This window comes from Ascaphus truei, chromosome 7, assembly GCF_040206685.1.
Source record: "Ascaphus truei isolate aAscTru1 chromosome 7, aAscTru1.hap1, whole genome shotgun sequence".
NCBI lineage: Eukaryota > Metazoa > Chordata > Amphibia > Anura > Ascaphidae > Ascaphus > Ascaphus truei.
The window spans coordinates 77,079,640-77,096,038 of record NC_134489.1 but is presented as its reverse complement, the minus strand read 5'-3'; the positions used below and the strand labels follow the sequence as shown (position 1 = coordinate 77,096,038).

The 16,399-nt window shown below is 40.2% G+C and overlaps 1 protein-coding gene across 1 annotated transcript in view; it reads right to left on the bottom strand.

Annotated features, from left to right (window-relative positions):
* The window catches only part of LRP2 (LDL receptor related protein 2), a 169,007-nt gene that overhangs the window by 18,470 nt on the left and 134,138 nt on the right, over nucleotides 1-16,399 (bottom strand). Inside the window, 13 exon segments of the mRNA XM_075609138.1 lie at nucleotides 1,452-1,521; nucleotides 1,523-1,585; nucleotides 1,587-1,633; nucleotides 1,947-2,167; nucleotides 2,799-2,927; nucleotides 4,956-5,083; nucleotides 5,085-5,122; nucleotides 7,277-7,420; nucleotides 10,685-10,816; nucleotides 11,204-11,335; nucleotides 12,758-12,886; nucleotides 13,353-13,475; nucleotides 13,576-13,713. Of these exon segments, the coding sequence (XP_075465253.1) occupies nucleotides 1,452-1,521; nucleotides 1,523-1,585; nucleotides 1,587-1,633; nucleotides 1,947-2,167; nucleotides 2,799-2,927; nucleotides 4,956-5,083; nucleotides 5,085-5,122; nucleotides 7,277-7,420; nucleotides 10,685-10,816; nucleotides 11,204-11,335; nucleotides 12,758-12,886; nucleotides 13,353-13,475; nucleotides 13,576-13,713 (1,494 nt within the window).

Genomic DNA, 16,399 nt, shown 5'->3' with positions numbered 1-16,399 from the left:
TATCACGGCGGCACTGCGCATAGCGCATAATGTGTCATGGCGCCAAACCGGAATTAACCATTCTGATTATGCGTGTCACCTTGAAACGCGGAAGTATTGATACGCTATTAAGGTAGAAAACACATACAGCTGTTCCCTTGTCCCTTTTTGGCGTGAAAATATGCCTTTTTAAACAGTGTGTTGTCCTAGCATCCTCACCACTCCAAGTTTAAGTCCTCTGACAAAACGCGTAGGAGTGGGGCTGCTAGGCAGGACCCCTGGATTACGCAGTCATGTAACTATACTACTTAACACTGCTGTGATGATTTTTTTTCTGGACTTTGAAACGCTTTTTTTTATATTTATGCTTGCAACATACAGGCTATTTACTTTGCACTCTTTTTTGAGAGCATGCACTCTTTCATGTCACATGCATGTTATTCTGTTTATTGTATAGAGTAATCCTCTAAGCACGGTTACCAATTTCCCCCAGAGATTCTAATTGCTGTGGGTTTGGTCATTATATCTGCTTTTAAGAGGCAGAATTTATGCTTGTTGAGGAAGTATTTTATATACTGGTTAATACACTTTATGTCCTTAGGGGACGCATCACCTTAGATGCATGTTTCAGTTGTCTGGTAATGTAATAGCCTGTTTTAGAGTTTCTGGCTCATTCAAGTGTCTCTTACAATTTTGTCTATATATGGCATTAGGGTTTACATTGTGAGTTTATCCCTAAATTATGCAACAGTGTTTCCAGTGGGCAGTATTCGTGTCAGGGGGTCCTAGCCTTATTTTTAATATTTTTGTACTGGTATCTATTTCTCTTTGTGTCAATCAATAAATTGTTATTTTTTAAATGGTATACCTGAGTGCTCTCAAGCGGGTTTCATTTGTTATATATATTTATATATATATATATATATATATATATATATATATAAATATATATATATACACATATATATATATATATATAAATATATACATATATACACAGTGGTCGACAAATCACCAAAAAATCTACTCGCCACACAAAAAAATCTACTCGCCACCTAGTACCAAACGTGTGCTGCTTGGGCCAATAGGAGCTCGCCACGATGTTAAATCCACTCGCCCGTCAGTGTCAGTGTCAGTGTCAGTGTCAGTGTCAGTGTCAGTGCCTTGTGACCTTGGGCAAGTCACTTTATCTTCCTCAGGCACCAAAAACATAGATTGTAAGCTCTACGGGGGCAGAGACTATCTGCAAAATGTCTCTGTAAAGCGCTACGTAACACTAGCTGCACTATGCAAAAACTATTATTACCAATCTGGTTTTTTTTTTCAGTGATAGTCGATTGTACAATTTAACAAAAATCTACAAGTGTTCTATGCACACGCTGACGCAGATAAGTAATTATCCTGGGCCAAATCAGACCTAAAAATGTCTTACATTTTGGTGCAGAGCAGTAATTCTAAAGATTGATAATTACCTGAATGGTTGTATCTGTGTTCATGGTATATGCGCACCTGCGTGAGCCAGGGGTTTACTGTTAGGACCTTAACTTTTCCACACAGTGCCAAATTTATGTTTCTTCCAGACGTCACCCTTATCTTTGGATGTCCATGTACAAATGTCCTTCAAACACATCTAGGCTGTAAGGGTTGCCTATGTCTTACAATAAAAATGAGGGGAAATAAGGTTATACTAGTAGACATTAAAAAAATCATTTACTGTGATTAATAAATGGGAAGAGAATATCACATGTATTAAGATTACCAATTGTTAAAGAAAATTAACCCATTTATGAACTCCCTGTACAGTACGTACAAATTGCATTGCACATTTTCAGCCCCATATTGAAGAAGAAGACAATGTGCTTATCTACGTTCTGCTAGTTTAAAAGCTTCTAATAACAATTAAGCTGAAAACACATCACTTTTGAAATAGAAATGAGAAGGTAATCCCACTTTAAATGGTTTCTAACCTCCAGTTACAACAGTTTGTCTGTCAGTCCCATCAGGCTTAATGGATTCAATTATATTTTCTTTGGAATCACTCCAATAGATCCTGTTATTATTTATGTAGTCAATGGTAAGGCCTGTTGGCCAACCAAGGTCTTCAGAAATCAGAGCTTGTCTGTGCTGCCCATCCATCCAGGAACACTCAATCTTAGGTTGTCTGCCCCAATCAGTCCAAAACATTAGCCTGCAAAACAGTAATTAAAAATAAATAAACGACAGTTGCCATGAATGTTATGATTACAGTACCATCACAATAATGACACAGAAAGTGATTATTAAATGTCACGCTCGGGCAAAGAAAACATAAAGTGAATATATTTTAATCACTAATCAGAGTCTGGTCTGCTGGAATCTATTGTTATCACTACATTTAGAAAATTAACCTACTCTATATAGAAACATGTAACCAGATTAAAAATAATTTACTCTTGATTAAAATTACACATGCCCATTTTATGCTAAATTGACACTAATAGAGGTATTTTAAATGTGTATCTTAGTGTCTTTCTTTTTAAAAAAAAAAAGAGTATCCCCCCTTATTTTGTTCCACTTGTACTGTCTTGTTATTCGGGGGAGTGTGAATAAAAATAAGAAAAAGTAGGGGAAAACATGAGAAACACGCTTTAATGAAGTCTCGGTTTGTTATGTTCTCCCACTCTTAAGCGTTCAAATAAATCTGTCAGGATCTGCATTGAGAAACGTGAATATGTTTCCGAAACTGGGTGGAATGGAAATTCCCATCTCTGATGCATTGCAAAGCGCACCTACAGTATCGTAGGATTGGTAAATATACCCCTTTGTTTATCATCACTTACCCAAGTTTTGGATTCAGTGCAATGGCTGCTGGTTGGTCGATCTGAGTGTAAATGAGCCACTTTCTGTATCTTCCGTCCAGCTTGGCTACTTCTATTCGATTTGTGCCAGCATCAGTCCAATAAATATGCCTGATTAGGTATTGATTTGAAACAAAGAATAGTATTACATTAGTATGTTAAACAAAGTTATTATTTAACCAGATACAAATGTTGTATTCAAATATTTGTGTGGCCAAATTTTTTATGCAAAACAATACAATCGTCCATCTCTTTAATACAGTAGCATTTACCATGACAGTATATTGTTCTGTATGCAATGCACAGCCATTGATAATATTAATGACACATGGACAAAGCAGCCAACATTTACCAGAAATTTATGGTATGGATAATATTTTGTTTATAATATTCAGTATGCAAATCATTTCACATTGGAAGGTAGTAGGAATTGGCTTGTGATTTAAAAATCCGAACTACCCTGAGCTCTATAGATTTCAGCCGAACTAAAGGTGGCTCAGATCTATGAGTCTGAATTTAAGGTAGAAACAAAGCAAAACCTTGTTTCTGCCTTTGATTCAGGTATGGACCCCCCCTCCCCAAGGCTGGACTTTGACCTTCAGAGGCCCTAAGCTATGTCAAGTTTAAAGCTACAGTTCAGTCTTTTTTTTATTTTTTTTATTTTTTTACTTCAATAGTTTAATGTGTGCAATCTCTAATTACCTAAAGAACTGTATAGCTGCAGGTCAATTCGTTCTCCATGTATTGATAGGCGAAATTTGGTGATATAATTAGAGCTGGCATATTGTTTATATTCTGCCTCTGTCACTCAGTGGAAGCTCATGAATATTCATGAGCACTCCTGCACTGACATGTGCTAGAGGGAGGGCAGGGCTGACAAAGGGGTGTGCCAGAGCTTGTGACAGGACATGAAGGGGCAGTGCCTTAGCAAATGGCTGTTAAAATAGAATACAAGAAAATTGGTCTTTCAAAGTTGTTGTTTTTAAAACAGAAAATGCTAAAAGTATTTTTTCTTACTACAGAAATGATTTATTAAAAAAAAACACATGCAGGATATTGACTGAACTGCAGCTTTAAGAGGCCCCAAAAATTAGAAATAGGTTTATTATTCTGACTGAAGGGACCATTGAAAATATAAACATGAAATGAATGAAAGCATTATACTAGCATTGTTATATACAAAAATTATGACGTAAAGCTAAAATAATAAGTGTTTGCACATCACATTCATTTTAATATTAAAACATTTTCTTTCGTGATTTTTGGAGAGCAAGGTCATGATGATATCTCCAAATGGTATGCTATGAAGTTAGTCACGTTCGATGCACATGATGCTTCGGATCATATTTGAATGAAAATGTCAATATTTATAGAGAATCTTTTTTTCCCATATCTTCTTTATCATGGTTATAGGAGGAGTTAGGGGAGGAGACAGTCTGTGCCAAACTGTAATGTGATGGTGCAGTTTTTCATTAGATTTAGGTGGCGTTAACCTCGGCGCCTTAGAGATCTGCGTCATGTAATATGCATAGGCTGCTGGTGCAAATTGATGCAGATGAAAATTGTTGCTGTTTTTTGGTAACTGCATAGACTTAATACATAACCCCCAAGTGTGTCAACATTGTACCACAAGATGGCACCCTCTTCTCCATAGCTTGGGTTACACACTTGTAAATGGGAACTGGCTAACTACCCAATAACGAGTAGTGTGAAGGTGGAATACACAGAAAAAAAACAAATATAAGACATGACTTGAAAGTACATTTTCTCTGTAGTGAGTTTTATCAAAGCAGAAGTCCAAGTACCTCTAGCAACATTTCTTACAGTTTTTTTTAGGAGTACACACACCTTGCTATTATTGTGTAGATTGAAGATGTGTTACCATTCCTGATTATACTGTACTACTGCGTAATTGTGGTATAATTTCTACTGCATGTGTTGAGATAATCCTATCAGTAATGGCAGCCTGGATTAATGTCCTCATGAGATATTAGTCTCCATTTTTTAATAGGAATGTACTGTAGGACTACAGAGAGACAGAATGCAGTGGGTTTAAAGTGAAGAACTGGATCAAAATGATATGATGGCATTGTGTCAGGTACTGAGATACAGCCTTAAGAAGTTTTCAGGATAGCATACCTTCCAACCCAGTCCACAGCTATACCAGCAGGATTAACAATGTATCGCAGGTTCAGATTAATTTCCTTGACCAGATTGTTACCATAATCGTCAAATGTTGGAATATAAGCACGTCTGATGGAGCCAAAACTCTGAGCCTTGGCCTCGAATGCTGTAGTATACGACACCTTTAAAAAGAGAAAAACAATGACGCTATACAGACCCACTAAATAAATGCATACTGTATATGAAAATATCTTTAAAAAAAGTCTAAATTAACTTGCAGTGAAATTCAAATATGTCATACAGTATATATTTTCTAAATTGAAAATGTATAATATTAAGATTCGCTAAACGAAAGAAAAGAACCCCTATGTTGAGAGCACTCTGGTGGCTGATGTACTGATATTGCTAGACCAGGAACTAAGGTAAGTACACTAACTAATTGTAATGGTGAATATGTTAAAATAAACTTTACTAGGAGGAATCCTCAAATAAAATATATAGGTCAGTGGGTAGACCTCTGTGTGAGATATACCTAAACAAATAAGCGAAATATTAAAATAAGGGGGGCGTTAAAGAGTAATTGACCATACTGAAAATAATCTAGTCTATTGGTAATACCGCCATCCAATATGTGGTAGCTGGGTGACACAGAAGACGAGTTCATATGTGTGAGCCGAAACCTATTGGGTCTGTTGTATATGCCTATCGCTGGGTGAAGGATCAGCAATAGCAGATTGGTATGCTCACAGAGTAACCAATCCCCTCATTGGAATATCTTAAATTAGACACATTCTATATGTCCAATAGTGTGGATAGAGTGTAAGCAGAGGCTGAGAAGCTTACTGTAAGAAGTTCATAGCCCACATAAGCAGATACCTTTCATCAGTGTGTCTGTTGTCTGGACAAAAAGCCAGACTGTCCACGTCTGTCAGAATGTCTCTATTGACAAATAAGCTGAGCATATATTTATAATATTACATAAAAGATGATACCGCAATGTTAGAGCAGGTAAGTGTAATGTTCAGTGCACTAGCTGGTATCCCAGGAGCATATATTCTGCCTTAGATAGATATACAGCACTATTAGACTGATAGTTAATCAATATATACACTGAATGTGTGGTTGTTTATAGGGCTGCGAGTCAGACAGGTTGGCAGACTAGTATTGTCTGGCAAGATGTCATTAGTGACCACGTCTTATGTCCAGGGAACCTTAATAGGTCCCCATAAATCAAGCCGTCTGGCTATATACTCCTTGGCATTGAAAGTATCTAATGTGCTTAAGGTGGAATGGTCTGCTTAGAAGTTTCATAAGATATCTCCAAATGGGTTGATACACCTGTGTGTGTCACTCTTCAGAAGGTAGTGAAAAGTAAAAATAATTAAATAACATACACACTGCGTGACTGGACAAAGTAGCAGACTGCAAACATCTGACACTATGTCTCCAACTGTCACGGCTTACACTGCGCTGTTAGTACATCAGTGAATGGTCATAGGTCCCTACGGCAGTGCAGTGCCTTTGATTCCCCCTCCAGAGTGCACAGACACGTTTGGTCTGTGTACCGTGTAGCTCCAACCGTGGGAGATAGAGTACAGAGTTTAATCAATGAGAATGGGTGGTGGGCAGGAAGCCTCTGTTACTGCCCCCAATGACGTTGGTACGTCTACTGCCGACGTATGTTTCGCTGACGGCTTTGTCCGCTGCCTCGGACGGCTCTTTCCTCCCAGTTATTATTAAGTCATCTTAAAAGTAACACAAACGTCTCAACTTGCTTTAATCCCAGTCAAGAACAAAGTGTGTGGGGGGGGGGGGGTGCTTCTTTAAATATATAATTTGCAAATTACCCCAGGTTCGTCTTCTACGGTGTCAGTAACTACATAATTTTGTTGTTGTTTTAGCAACTTCAGCTACAGCAAACTTTTAAAGCTTGTGATTAACACTTTGCGGGTTACCCATTAAACTGTAAAAGTGCAGATTGGGGCAGTATCCCATATAAAACCACATTAAAGTCAATGAGAGTTTCCATGTGATAGTGCCCAGATTGACAGTTCAATGAATAAGCTCCTTTGCCTCCAAAAGGTAACTACTGTTGCACTTTTTTTTTTTAATTCCAGTTTCTCATTGGAGCAGTAAACCTGATCTATGCTGTACTGTACCTTGTCTATCCTCTCTGAACTTGTAGAACAAAAATGCTATTTAATTTTCACATACACACATTGTTTAGTAACAAATAGATTCAGCTAGGGAATACTTTAACAGAAGATACTTCAAAAGTGAAATTGTATCTGTGCTGCGCCACATCATATTAGAGAAAAATACATGTGGATACTTACTAAGGCCTAATCCTTCAGGATCCCAATCATAGTCTATGGCCTGAATGTGCTGCTGATTATCAAGATAGTCAGAGTATTGTTCAGATGAAAGATTATATCTTCGTATACGGACATTGTCTGGTAGAAGTAATAAAGGAGGATTACCTGTAAACATAATTAACATGATTTACATCTCATATTACACACACACATATATATATACTAGCTGATATACCCGGCATTGCCCGGGATGTAGTGTTCCCGCTCCTCTCTCTTTTCCCCTCTCTCTCTCCCCTCCCCCCCTCTTTCTCCCCCCCCCCCTCTTTCTCCCTCCCCTCTTTCTCCCCCCCTCTCTCTCTCGCTCCCCTCTCTCTCTCTCTCTCTCTCCTCTCCCCTCCCCCTCTCTATCCCTTACCCCCTCTCTCTCTTCCCCCTCTCCCCCCCTCTCTCTCTCTCTCTCTCTTCCCCTGTCTCCCCCCTCCCTCTCTCTCCCCCTGTCTCCCCCCTCTCTGTTTGTCCCCCGTTCATAGGTCCAGTCCCTCCCCCCCCTATTTACAGGTCCGGTCCCCCGCCCCCCTTTAAAGCTCTGTTCTCCCCCCCCCCCCCTTTACAGCTTCATGCAGTGTGTTTGTGCGTCAGTCAGTGTGTTTGTGTGTGCATCAGTGTGTGTGTGTGTGCACGTCAGGCAGTGTGTGCGAGCGCAGTCCGTGTGTGTGTGCGTCAGTCCGTGTGTGTGTGTGTGTGTGCGTCAGTTAGTGTGTGTGTGTGTGCGTGTCAGTCAGTGTGTGTGCGAGTCAGTCAGTGTGTGTGCGAGTCAGTCAGTGTGTGTGTGTGTGTCAGTCAGTGTGTGTGTGTGCGCGTCAGTCAGTGTGTGTGTGTGTGCGCGTCAGTCAGTGTGTGTGTGTGTGCGCGTCAGTCAGTGTGTGTGTGTGTGTGTGTGTGCGCCAGTCAGTGTGTGTGTGTGTCCGCGTCAGTCAGTGTGTGTGCGCGTCAGTCAGTGTGTGTGCGCGTCAGTCAGTGTGTGTGTGTGTGCGCGTCAGTGTGTGTGTGCGCGTCAGTGTGTGTGTGCGCGTCAGTGTGTGTGTGCGCGTCAGTGTGTGTGTGCGCGTCAGTGTGTGTGTGCGCGTCAGTGTGTGTGTGTGTGTGTGGGTGTCAGTCAGTGTGTCTGTGTGCGCGTCAGTCAGTGTGTGTGCGGCAGTGTGTGTGTGTGTGGCAGTCAGTGTGTGTGTGTGGCAGGCAGTCAGTGTGTGTGTCAGTCAGTCAGTGTGTGTGTGTGTGTGTGTGTGTGTGTGTGTGTGTGTGTGTGTGTGTGTGTGTGTGTGTGTGTGTGTGGCAGGCAGTCAGTGTGTGTGTCAGTCAGTCAGTGTGTGTGTGTGTGTGTGGCAGTCAGGACCCCGGCCTGGCCTCACCGCTGACTTCTCTCCCCCCCCTCTCTCCGGCGGTAATACGGGACCCGAGAAGAAGAGCCGAGTGGGCAGGCAGAAGGCGGTGGCGTGTGAGAGGCGGCGTCGGTGACTCGGCGTGAGTGCATCGGGCGGGAGGCGGCATGTGTTTCGCAGGCGGGAAGCGGCGTGTCGTCGAGAGATGAGGTGGAGGAGGCTTGCTTTTGGTGTGATGGGGGGGGTGTTTGAGGTGAGGCGGCGGCGCCGAGGAGCGGGCATGGGATGCCCGTGGGTAGCGGTGCTAGCGGCGCCGGGGAGGCTTGGGTTTGCTGTGAGGGCGGGGGGGAGGGGGTGTAGGGAGAGGTGAGGCGGTGGCACCGAGGAGCGGGCGCCGATGCCCATGGGTAGCGGTGCTGGCGGCGCCGGGGAGGCTTGGGTTTGCTGTGAGGAGGGGGAGGGAGTGTGGGAAGAGGTGAGGCGGCGCCGAGGAGTGGGCGCGATGCCTGTGGGTAGCGGTGCTGGTGGCGCCAGGGAGGATTGTGTTTGCTGTGAGAGGGGGGGGAGTGGGGAGAGGTGAGGTGGAAGCCCCGAGGAGATGGTGCCGATGGCCGTGGGTAGCTGTGTCGGCGGCAGGTGAGTTGATAGAAGCTCGCAGACCAATGAGAGGCGTACGGGGGCGGGCCATGGACCAATCTGATTGGCTAGAGGGTGAGTGACAGACCAACTGACCAATCAGATTGCCCATAAGCACAGCAAATATACAACGTTTTCAAAAATATATATATAGATATATATTTTTAATTTTATTTCAATAATTTATACCTTTTCTATTTCAACATTCCTGCCATTTTTCTGTTGCCCCTTTTAAAATAATGCCTTACTAATTTTAATATTTGAAATGCTCCAATAATTAATAATAATAATAACATGTTCTTGTATAGCGCTGCTAGTTGTACGCAGCACTTTACAGAGACATTTTGCAGGCTGAGGTCCCTGCCCCGTGGAGCTTACAATCTATTTTTTGGCGCCTGAGGCACAGGGAGATAAAGTGACTTGCCGAAGGTCACAAGGAGCCGACACCGGGAATTGAACCAGGCTTCAAACTCTCGGTGCCAGTTAGTGTCTTTACTCACTGAGCCGCTCCTTCTCCTAATTTACATGTTAATATTGTACAAGAATATCGTCGTACTGAAATACATCTCTCTATGGACCTTCAAATAATAATTGTTTCAAAGGGGCCAAATCAGACAAAATGTATTGGGACCAGCGCTAAAGGTGTCTTGTAATGTAATTTGAGATATATTTTAAAAGTCTCAAAAACGACTGTAGCATTTTGCATGCATTTATAACATCCGTGCCATATATATTTATATTACTTTGTCTTAAAAGTGAGTTTCAGTGTGGAAAATTGCACTTAACTGTCTGAGGTAAAAAAAAAACAACAAAATGAGGAGGTGCAGACAGTCCAAGTACCCTATATGCAGTGGCGGACTTACCTTTTTTCCACTTGCATGCATGGGGGCGACCCTCCTCCGCACTGAATGACGTCATGGCGTCATGTGATGCAGTGTTGTCATGGCAATGCAACGTCATAGCGGCATGTGATGCCACTTTGTCATGGTAATGTGGCGTAATGTGACATTGTGTCGCCATGATGACGTGATGCCACAGGAGGGGGCCCCCTGGGGGGGGCGCAGGCAGTTGCAGAGGTCTCGCGCTCTTCCCCCAGGCATTTAAATGAAATGCCGGGGGATCGCGTGAGGCCTCTGCAACAAAAAAACTTACCAGGATTCAGATGTTGTGACGCGTCTCCATTACCTGACGTCACGTGACCCCAGAGTGTCATCTGACGCTGCTGCAGGTAGGATGGGGGGGGGGGCGCGAATCCAGAGCAGGCCAGAGAGGGGGGCGCAGCAGGAAAAGTTTGCGCTCCCCTGCTCTAGCCTTGTCAGCCTTGTGGGAAATCCGCCCCTTCCTATATGGGCCATATTTGTCCTGCACCCTTGAGTTGAAGAGCCCTGCTGAAGGTTTATAGGCTTTTTCTTACCATTTGCAGCGCACTGTTTTCCTTGTTCATCACCAACAGATCTATAGCCCTCAGCACAGAAACATTCATAGCTCCCCTTGGAATTCTTACAGTCCTGGGGACAAGTTCCATATATCTCACACTCATTAATATCTAAACACAAAAAAAATTACATAAATGTCAGCTTTTAGTTACACATCCCTCCCAAACACTTGCATTGTTGCAACTGTAACACAGATTTCTATGAGTTAATGCTCATTTCTATCGCTAGTATTATGCAAATGAAAATGAATATCGCAACTCATTTGTGAATAAATTATTTCCAACAAATTCAAATGCAGAAATATTGACCTTTAGTTAATCTAACCCATAGCAAGTGATAAAAAAAAAATATTAGATATTGTCTATTAGGGTAAAAAAAAACTCAATTGTAACATTAAATGAACTTTGTTCAAATGTTGATATTTCTTGATAATTAATTTATCGTTAATTAATTTATCATTAATTAACTTAATCGAAAATTAGATATCATTATCTTACCATCGCACGAGTTTCTATCAGTTTCAGTGGCTTTATATCCAGATCGGCAAGAGCATATAAATCCGCCTTCAGCTAAATTAGTGCAGTTGTGTTCACAGATATTTTCTGCACAATTCCGTTGTGCTCCTCTGTCTGGTTAGGAAGAAATATATGTGTATATAACGTCAGAAACCTCAGAAAATGACTGAGCAAAAACACAAACCTATTCTGTTCTGTTTAGAACATTGATTATTAAATAAGGATGCCGTTTGTCCAGTGTCCCAATGATCCATAAACCAATTAAGGAGAACGATTAGGGAGAACCTTGAAGTTTTACAAAAAACACGGTTAGGATGCAAAATAATAATGATACAAATACTAAATCACTTTATAACCTTGGACTGCTTGAGCCTTACACAGTTTCCACATTTTCTAATGGTAGTATCCACAGTTACAAACATGTTTTTTTCTTAAGAATACACCTATTTGACATTACTGAATGCTTTACTTGTTAGATCCATCGTTTCTCATAAGAACTCACGAATTAAGTAGAAATAGCTTTGTTAGTCCAGTTGTGATATTGCAGAGTAAATGAGAACTTCAGCATTAGGTGATACCTATATTATTTGGACTAACAATTGATATTATAAGACAAGCTTTTGAGAGTTCTCTCTCTTCTTCAGAGGAAAACAGAGAACATTGGAGAGGAGAACTGCTTGACCCAATGAAGAGAGGAGAACTCCCGAAACCTTGTTTTATAATATCAAATGTACCAATACTGAAGTACTCATTTACTCTGCACTATCATAAGAACTCAAAATGCAGAGTTTTTAGAAGCATGTCTTTTCATTTCAACTAATTAACCCTTTCTAACACCCATTTCTTTGAGTGAGATAAAGAAACAGTCCCTCAAAAATATTATTTATTCTAATATAAATTAGGGGTGCCACAGTTACGTTTTCATAATACGGGACGGCGAAATCCAGTATGAAAGAGTGATGTCACGAGTGCTGAATGCTTCGCTAGCGCTTCGAGCTGAATGGTATCTCCCACTTGATCATGTCTGCTCTTGACAGAATGGGGAAAGACGCGAACTGAACTAACAAGTGGCGTGGGAGAAAAAGTAACGCCTATAGGGTGTCCTATAGGGTGTCCTAAAGGCAGTGTCCGAACTTTATTATTTTAATAATTTTATAAGGCTACATCTATCAGAAAAGGTCACTATTACACTTAAGCAGAAATCTATTACGTTTTTATGACTGATTTAATTGCAATAATTTTAAAGTCAGGCATTAAAAATTCCCTAAAATATGAGAATTTTAACCATCCCGACAGACCTTTCTGAGACAATGGGACAAGACTATGAAATAAGGGGAAATTCCACATATATTCTGGACATCTGGCGACCATAACATAAATCAAGAGGTAAACAAGAAAAGGTATGCTTTAAAATCTCCTTTGGTTCAAGAGCCTGCACTCATGCTCATAATCTCATGCTTTGTACAACGTTTAAGCAGATATTTGGGCTGCACACAAGCTACTGCTTAGATAACGTACTCTATGAAACATACTTACTGCAGCCTACTTCATCAGATTGATCTCCGCAATCATCATAGTTATCACAAACATAGTGAAGAGGAATACAATGCTCATTGCCACATTTATATTCTTCGTCTGTACAGGGTCTTGGAGTGGGTGTTCTGCCTATAAAGATGGAAAGAATGTTTCATGTTTATGTGAGAGTGATTGAATTCTTTGCTTAAGTTATAAGAAACAGAAAATAGTAAGTGTTAAATTGAGTTAAATGGAGTCTGGGAATGACAAGAGACGTGGGTAATTATTTTCAAAGATGTAGAATTTTTATTTCCCAGCATTTATTAGGATTCCATTCATGTCAACTGACAACTAATATTTTTAGGGAATATATAATCATAATAGCTATGGGTTATTGTCACTACAGTGTGATAGCCACTTTCAATTGTTAATGGACATTCAAGACAATGGCCGTGTATTTACTGTACAGGTGAGAAAAAGATCCCCACCTAAAGAGACTGCATTCTTTATTGATTGCGAAACTGATCATAAAAGAAAGGGTATAGGTTTCACCCTGATAATTCTCTGAATGTCATCTGTCATGATGTAGTAACTCTGCATGTCATAACACACTCACATTGTTCTTCTGTCTCATCACTCCCATCTCCACAGTCATCCATAGTGTTGCATAGTTCATGACTGTAGATACAGCGGTTATTTCCACACCGGAAGCGAAATGGAAGCTCGCAGGGAATGTCCACTGTAAAAATGTAACAGAGGCATATCAGCACATTAGGTTATACTCCACGTGTCAAACACGGATTCACTGCTACAGTATAATATCTGAGGTAGTGCCTTACAGCAAAGGTGAAGTTCCTCATCAGACCCATCCCCGCAGTCATTGTCACCGTCACATTTCCAGGCGGGCTGGATGCAGATGTGGTTTTTGCACTCAAACATCGAAAGTGGACAATAAGTTCCGTTTGGATAGCGGGTTGCTGATAACGACAGACACTGATGCAATAAGTATAATGTGACGGCACATCTTAATCTAACCAATTTACATAGGATACCTGTATAACTACAGTCATTGCGTCGTCGGTGTAGAGGTCAAAGTAATTAACTACATTCTTTGAGTACTGAGGAAAAGGCGATTAAATGTTCCTTTTGACATTATTTCAAAATCTTACTTAATGAGTTTAATGTGTTGGTAACTCTGAACTATGACTAAATAGGCACTTAATGAGTTTTTCAATAGAAATATCAAGAAATTCCAAATTCAGGAATTGCATTTAGTGAATTTTTGCCAAATAATTAATTTAATACGTTTGACCTCTACAACAACGGCTTTATTCATGGTGTGAGATGTTCAGAGGTAGATTCTAAAAGGGGTCTAGTGGTCAAAGTCGCCTGCATGGAAAACGGATTGAAAAGAGCGGCATGAGATTTATCAAAGAACAGGAATCCAATAGAAAGCAACGTTTTGAAGCTGGGAAATTCTGATACCTAATGTTTTAATTGTATACCACTGACGCAGAGCGGAGTTCTAATAGCTGTACCAGTCCTAGAGAAGTACATTGCAGCTGGTGATACATTTCAATGGACCAACATTAAAGTTCTTCATAAATACTCAAGAAGAGACTTCTGTATATATTTTTTTAAGACCTCACAGGTTTGTTGTCCATATGTTTTGATGACCTATTGGAGTTATGGCTCATGTGAAGAGGGGACACCTGTGGTCTCCAGAGCTCTATATTTCTACAGAACTAACCCATTGAATTATTAAAAGACTGCAACCTTTGCAACAAGTATTGGTGTTTATTATTATATGCATTACTGACAAATGCTTTTTCGCCCATCACAAAAATATGTACTTTTGCGTTAGATAATAGAAATGATACTTTCTTAACAAGAGAACATTTTGGACTGGCCTATAGAGAAAAAACTGAATGTTGGTTGTTGCAAAGGGATTTTGGTACAACTATAAGGTGGATGATTCTGAGTAGTGGCTAAATCAAGGGAAATGGGATGATTAAGGAGTGCTAACAACTCAAAAAGTGGGCAAACAGGCAGTGCTACTAGGAAACTATAGACTAGACTATATAACTAGAGTGCTTCTCTGCTGCTGTGTTTTAAGAATGCAAAAGCTAACATTCCTACGGTCTGTTATAAAATTATATTACGTATCGTCTATAACATGCATAGAAAAAACTTGGCCTCCAGGCAGGATGTCTTATTTACCAATATTAATTGGAATCTTAATACATTCTGAAAAGTAGTGAAACGTAAACTTGTCAAATGTGTGATGGAAAACCATTGCAATTAGAAAGTGAATAATCAGGCTTATCAAATGAGCGTGGATAATGAGTAGCTAGTGTTGTCATACAACCAATTTACTTCTAATGTATTCATTAAGTTACATTTTTGAGTGATTGTACGAACAACCATGCTTGCACGTTGATTATAAAATGTTCCACCCTCAAATAATTAATTGGGTTGAAAAACTTCTAACCTTAATTAAGTTCTAATTATGTCCACTCAATCTATTTAATGGCAGATGAATCGTGGAATGCAATGACGTTTAATTTTAGTAGCATATTAACCCATTCAGTGTGGAAAGGTCCTTAAATAGATTGTAAAGAAATGTAGTGCAGAATATTTAAGCAACAACGTATCACAGTGCACAATACTCAGTATGGGCTTTCTGTAGATGTATAGAAGATAACAGAAGTTAAGTTAAGAACCATTGTGCCTCTCTAATGCCCATTTTTCCTACAGAGCCAATCTCATTTCAAAAGCTGACGAAAAACAGTGATAAAATGTGATATTTAAAGCAGTTCCATACTGGTCAGTTTATTTGATCCGGGGAACCCCGATGAACTGAAATCCAGTGTTACAAACTTCAGGGACAACTTCTATAACAAGAAACTAGATTTTTATTCTTCCGGAGGAGGAATCAGCCTTGCTCCAGAGCCCAATAGAAAGACGCAATGTTAAGAGAAAACAAAAGAACAGATCCTGCGCTCCTATCAATTTGGCCTAAAATATACTAGTGACACGTTTACATTTAGAACCTACGTCTGTGTAACAAAGGAGTCACTGGGTTGCATCTTTTGATCAAAACATGATTCAAGCCTGCCAACCTCGTCAAGGTAGACACTGTTTAGCAGGTACCTACACTGAATAGATGAAAGTTCTTATTGTCCTGTGGACTAAACTTTGTGAAATATGTGAAAATGGCCTGAAGGGGTTAAATAAATTAAGCCTATGCTTTTGTGATTTAGTGCAATTAACAGCTGGCCAAATGTTAAGAGAACATGATGCTGCAACCATCTTCCAATTTTAACATAACATATTGGAAATAAATAAAATATCTAATCCCGGAAGTTCCCAGAGTTGGAATCATCACTATTACGCTCCATTGGATGCCCCAGGTCAAATAAGGTATATTAAAAAAATATTTTGGGGTGGGGTGTGGTGCTTAAAGCTCAGTCAGGGTACAATCTATAGATAATTTATATTCAAACTATCATGCTAATATGATATAAGTCAATAGGTTTGTTTAAGTTTCTCCTGATTTTCCCTTTTCTTTCTTTCTGATTTTCTTCCAATGCCTTTTTTATATATCTTGAGATTGCCTTTATTCCCCCCCCCCCCCTTCTTTTATTCTCATTATCCTTTTAT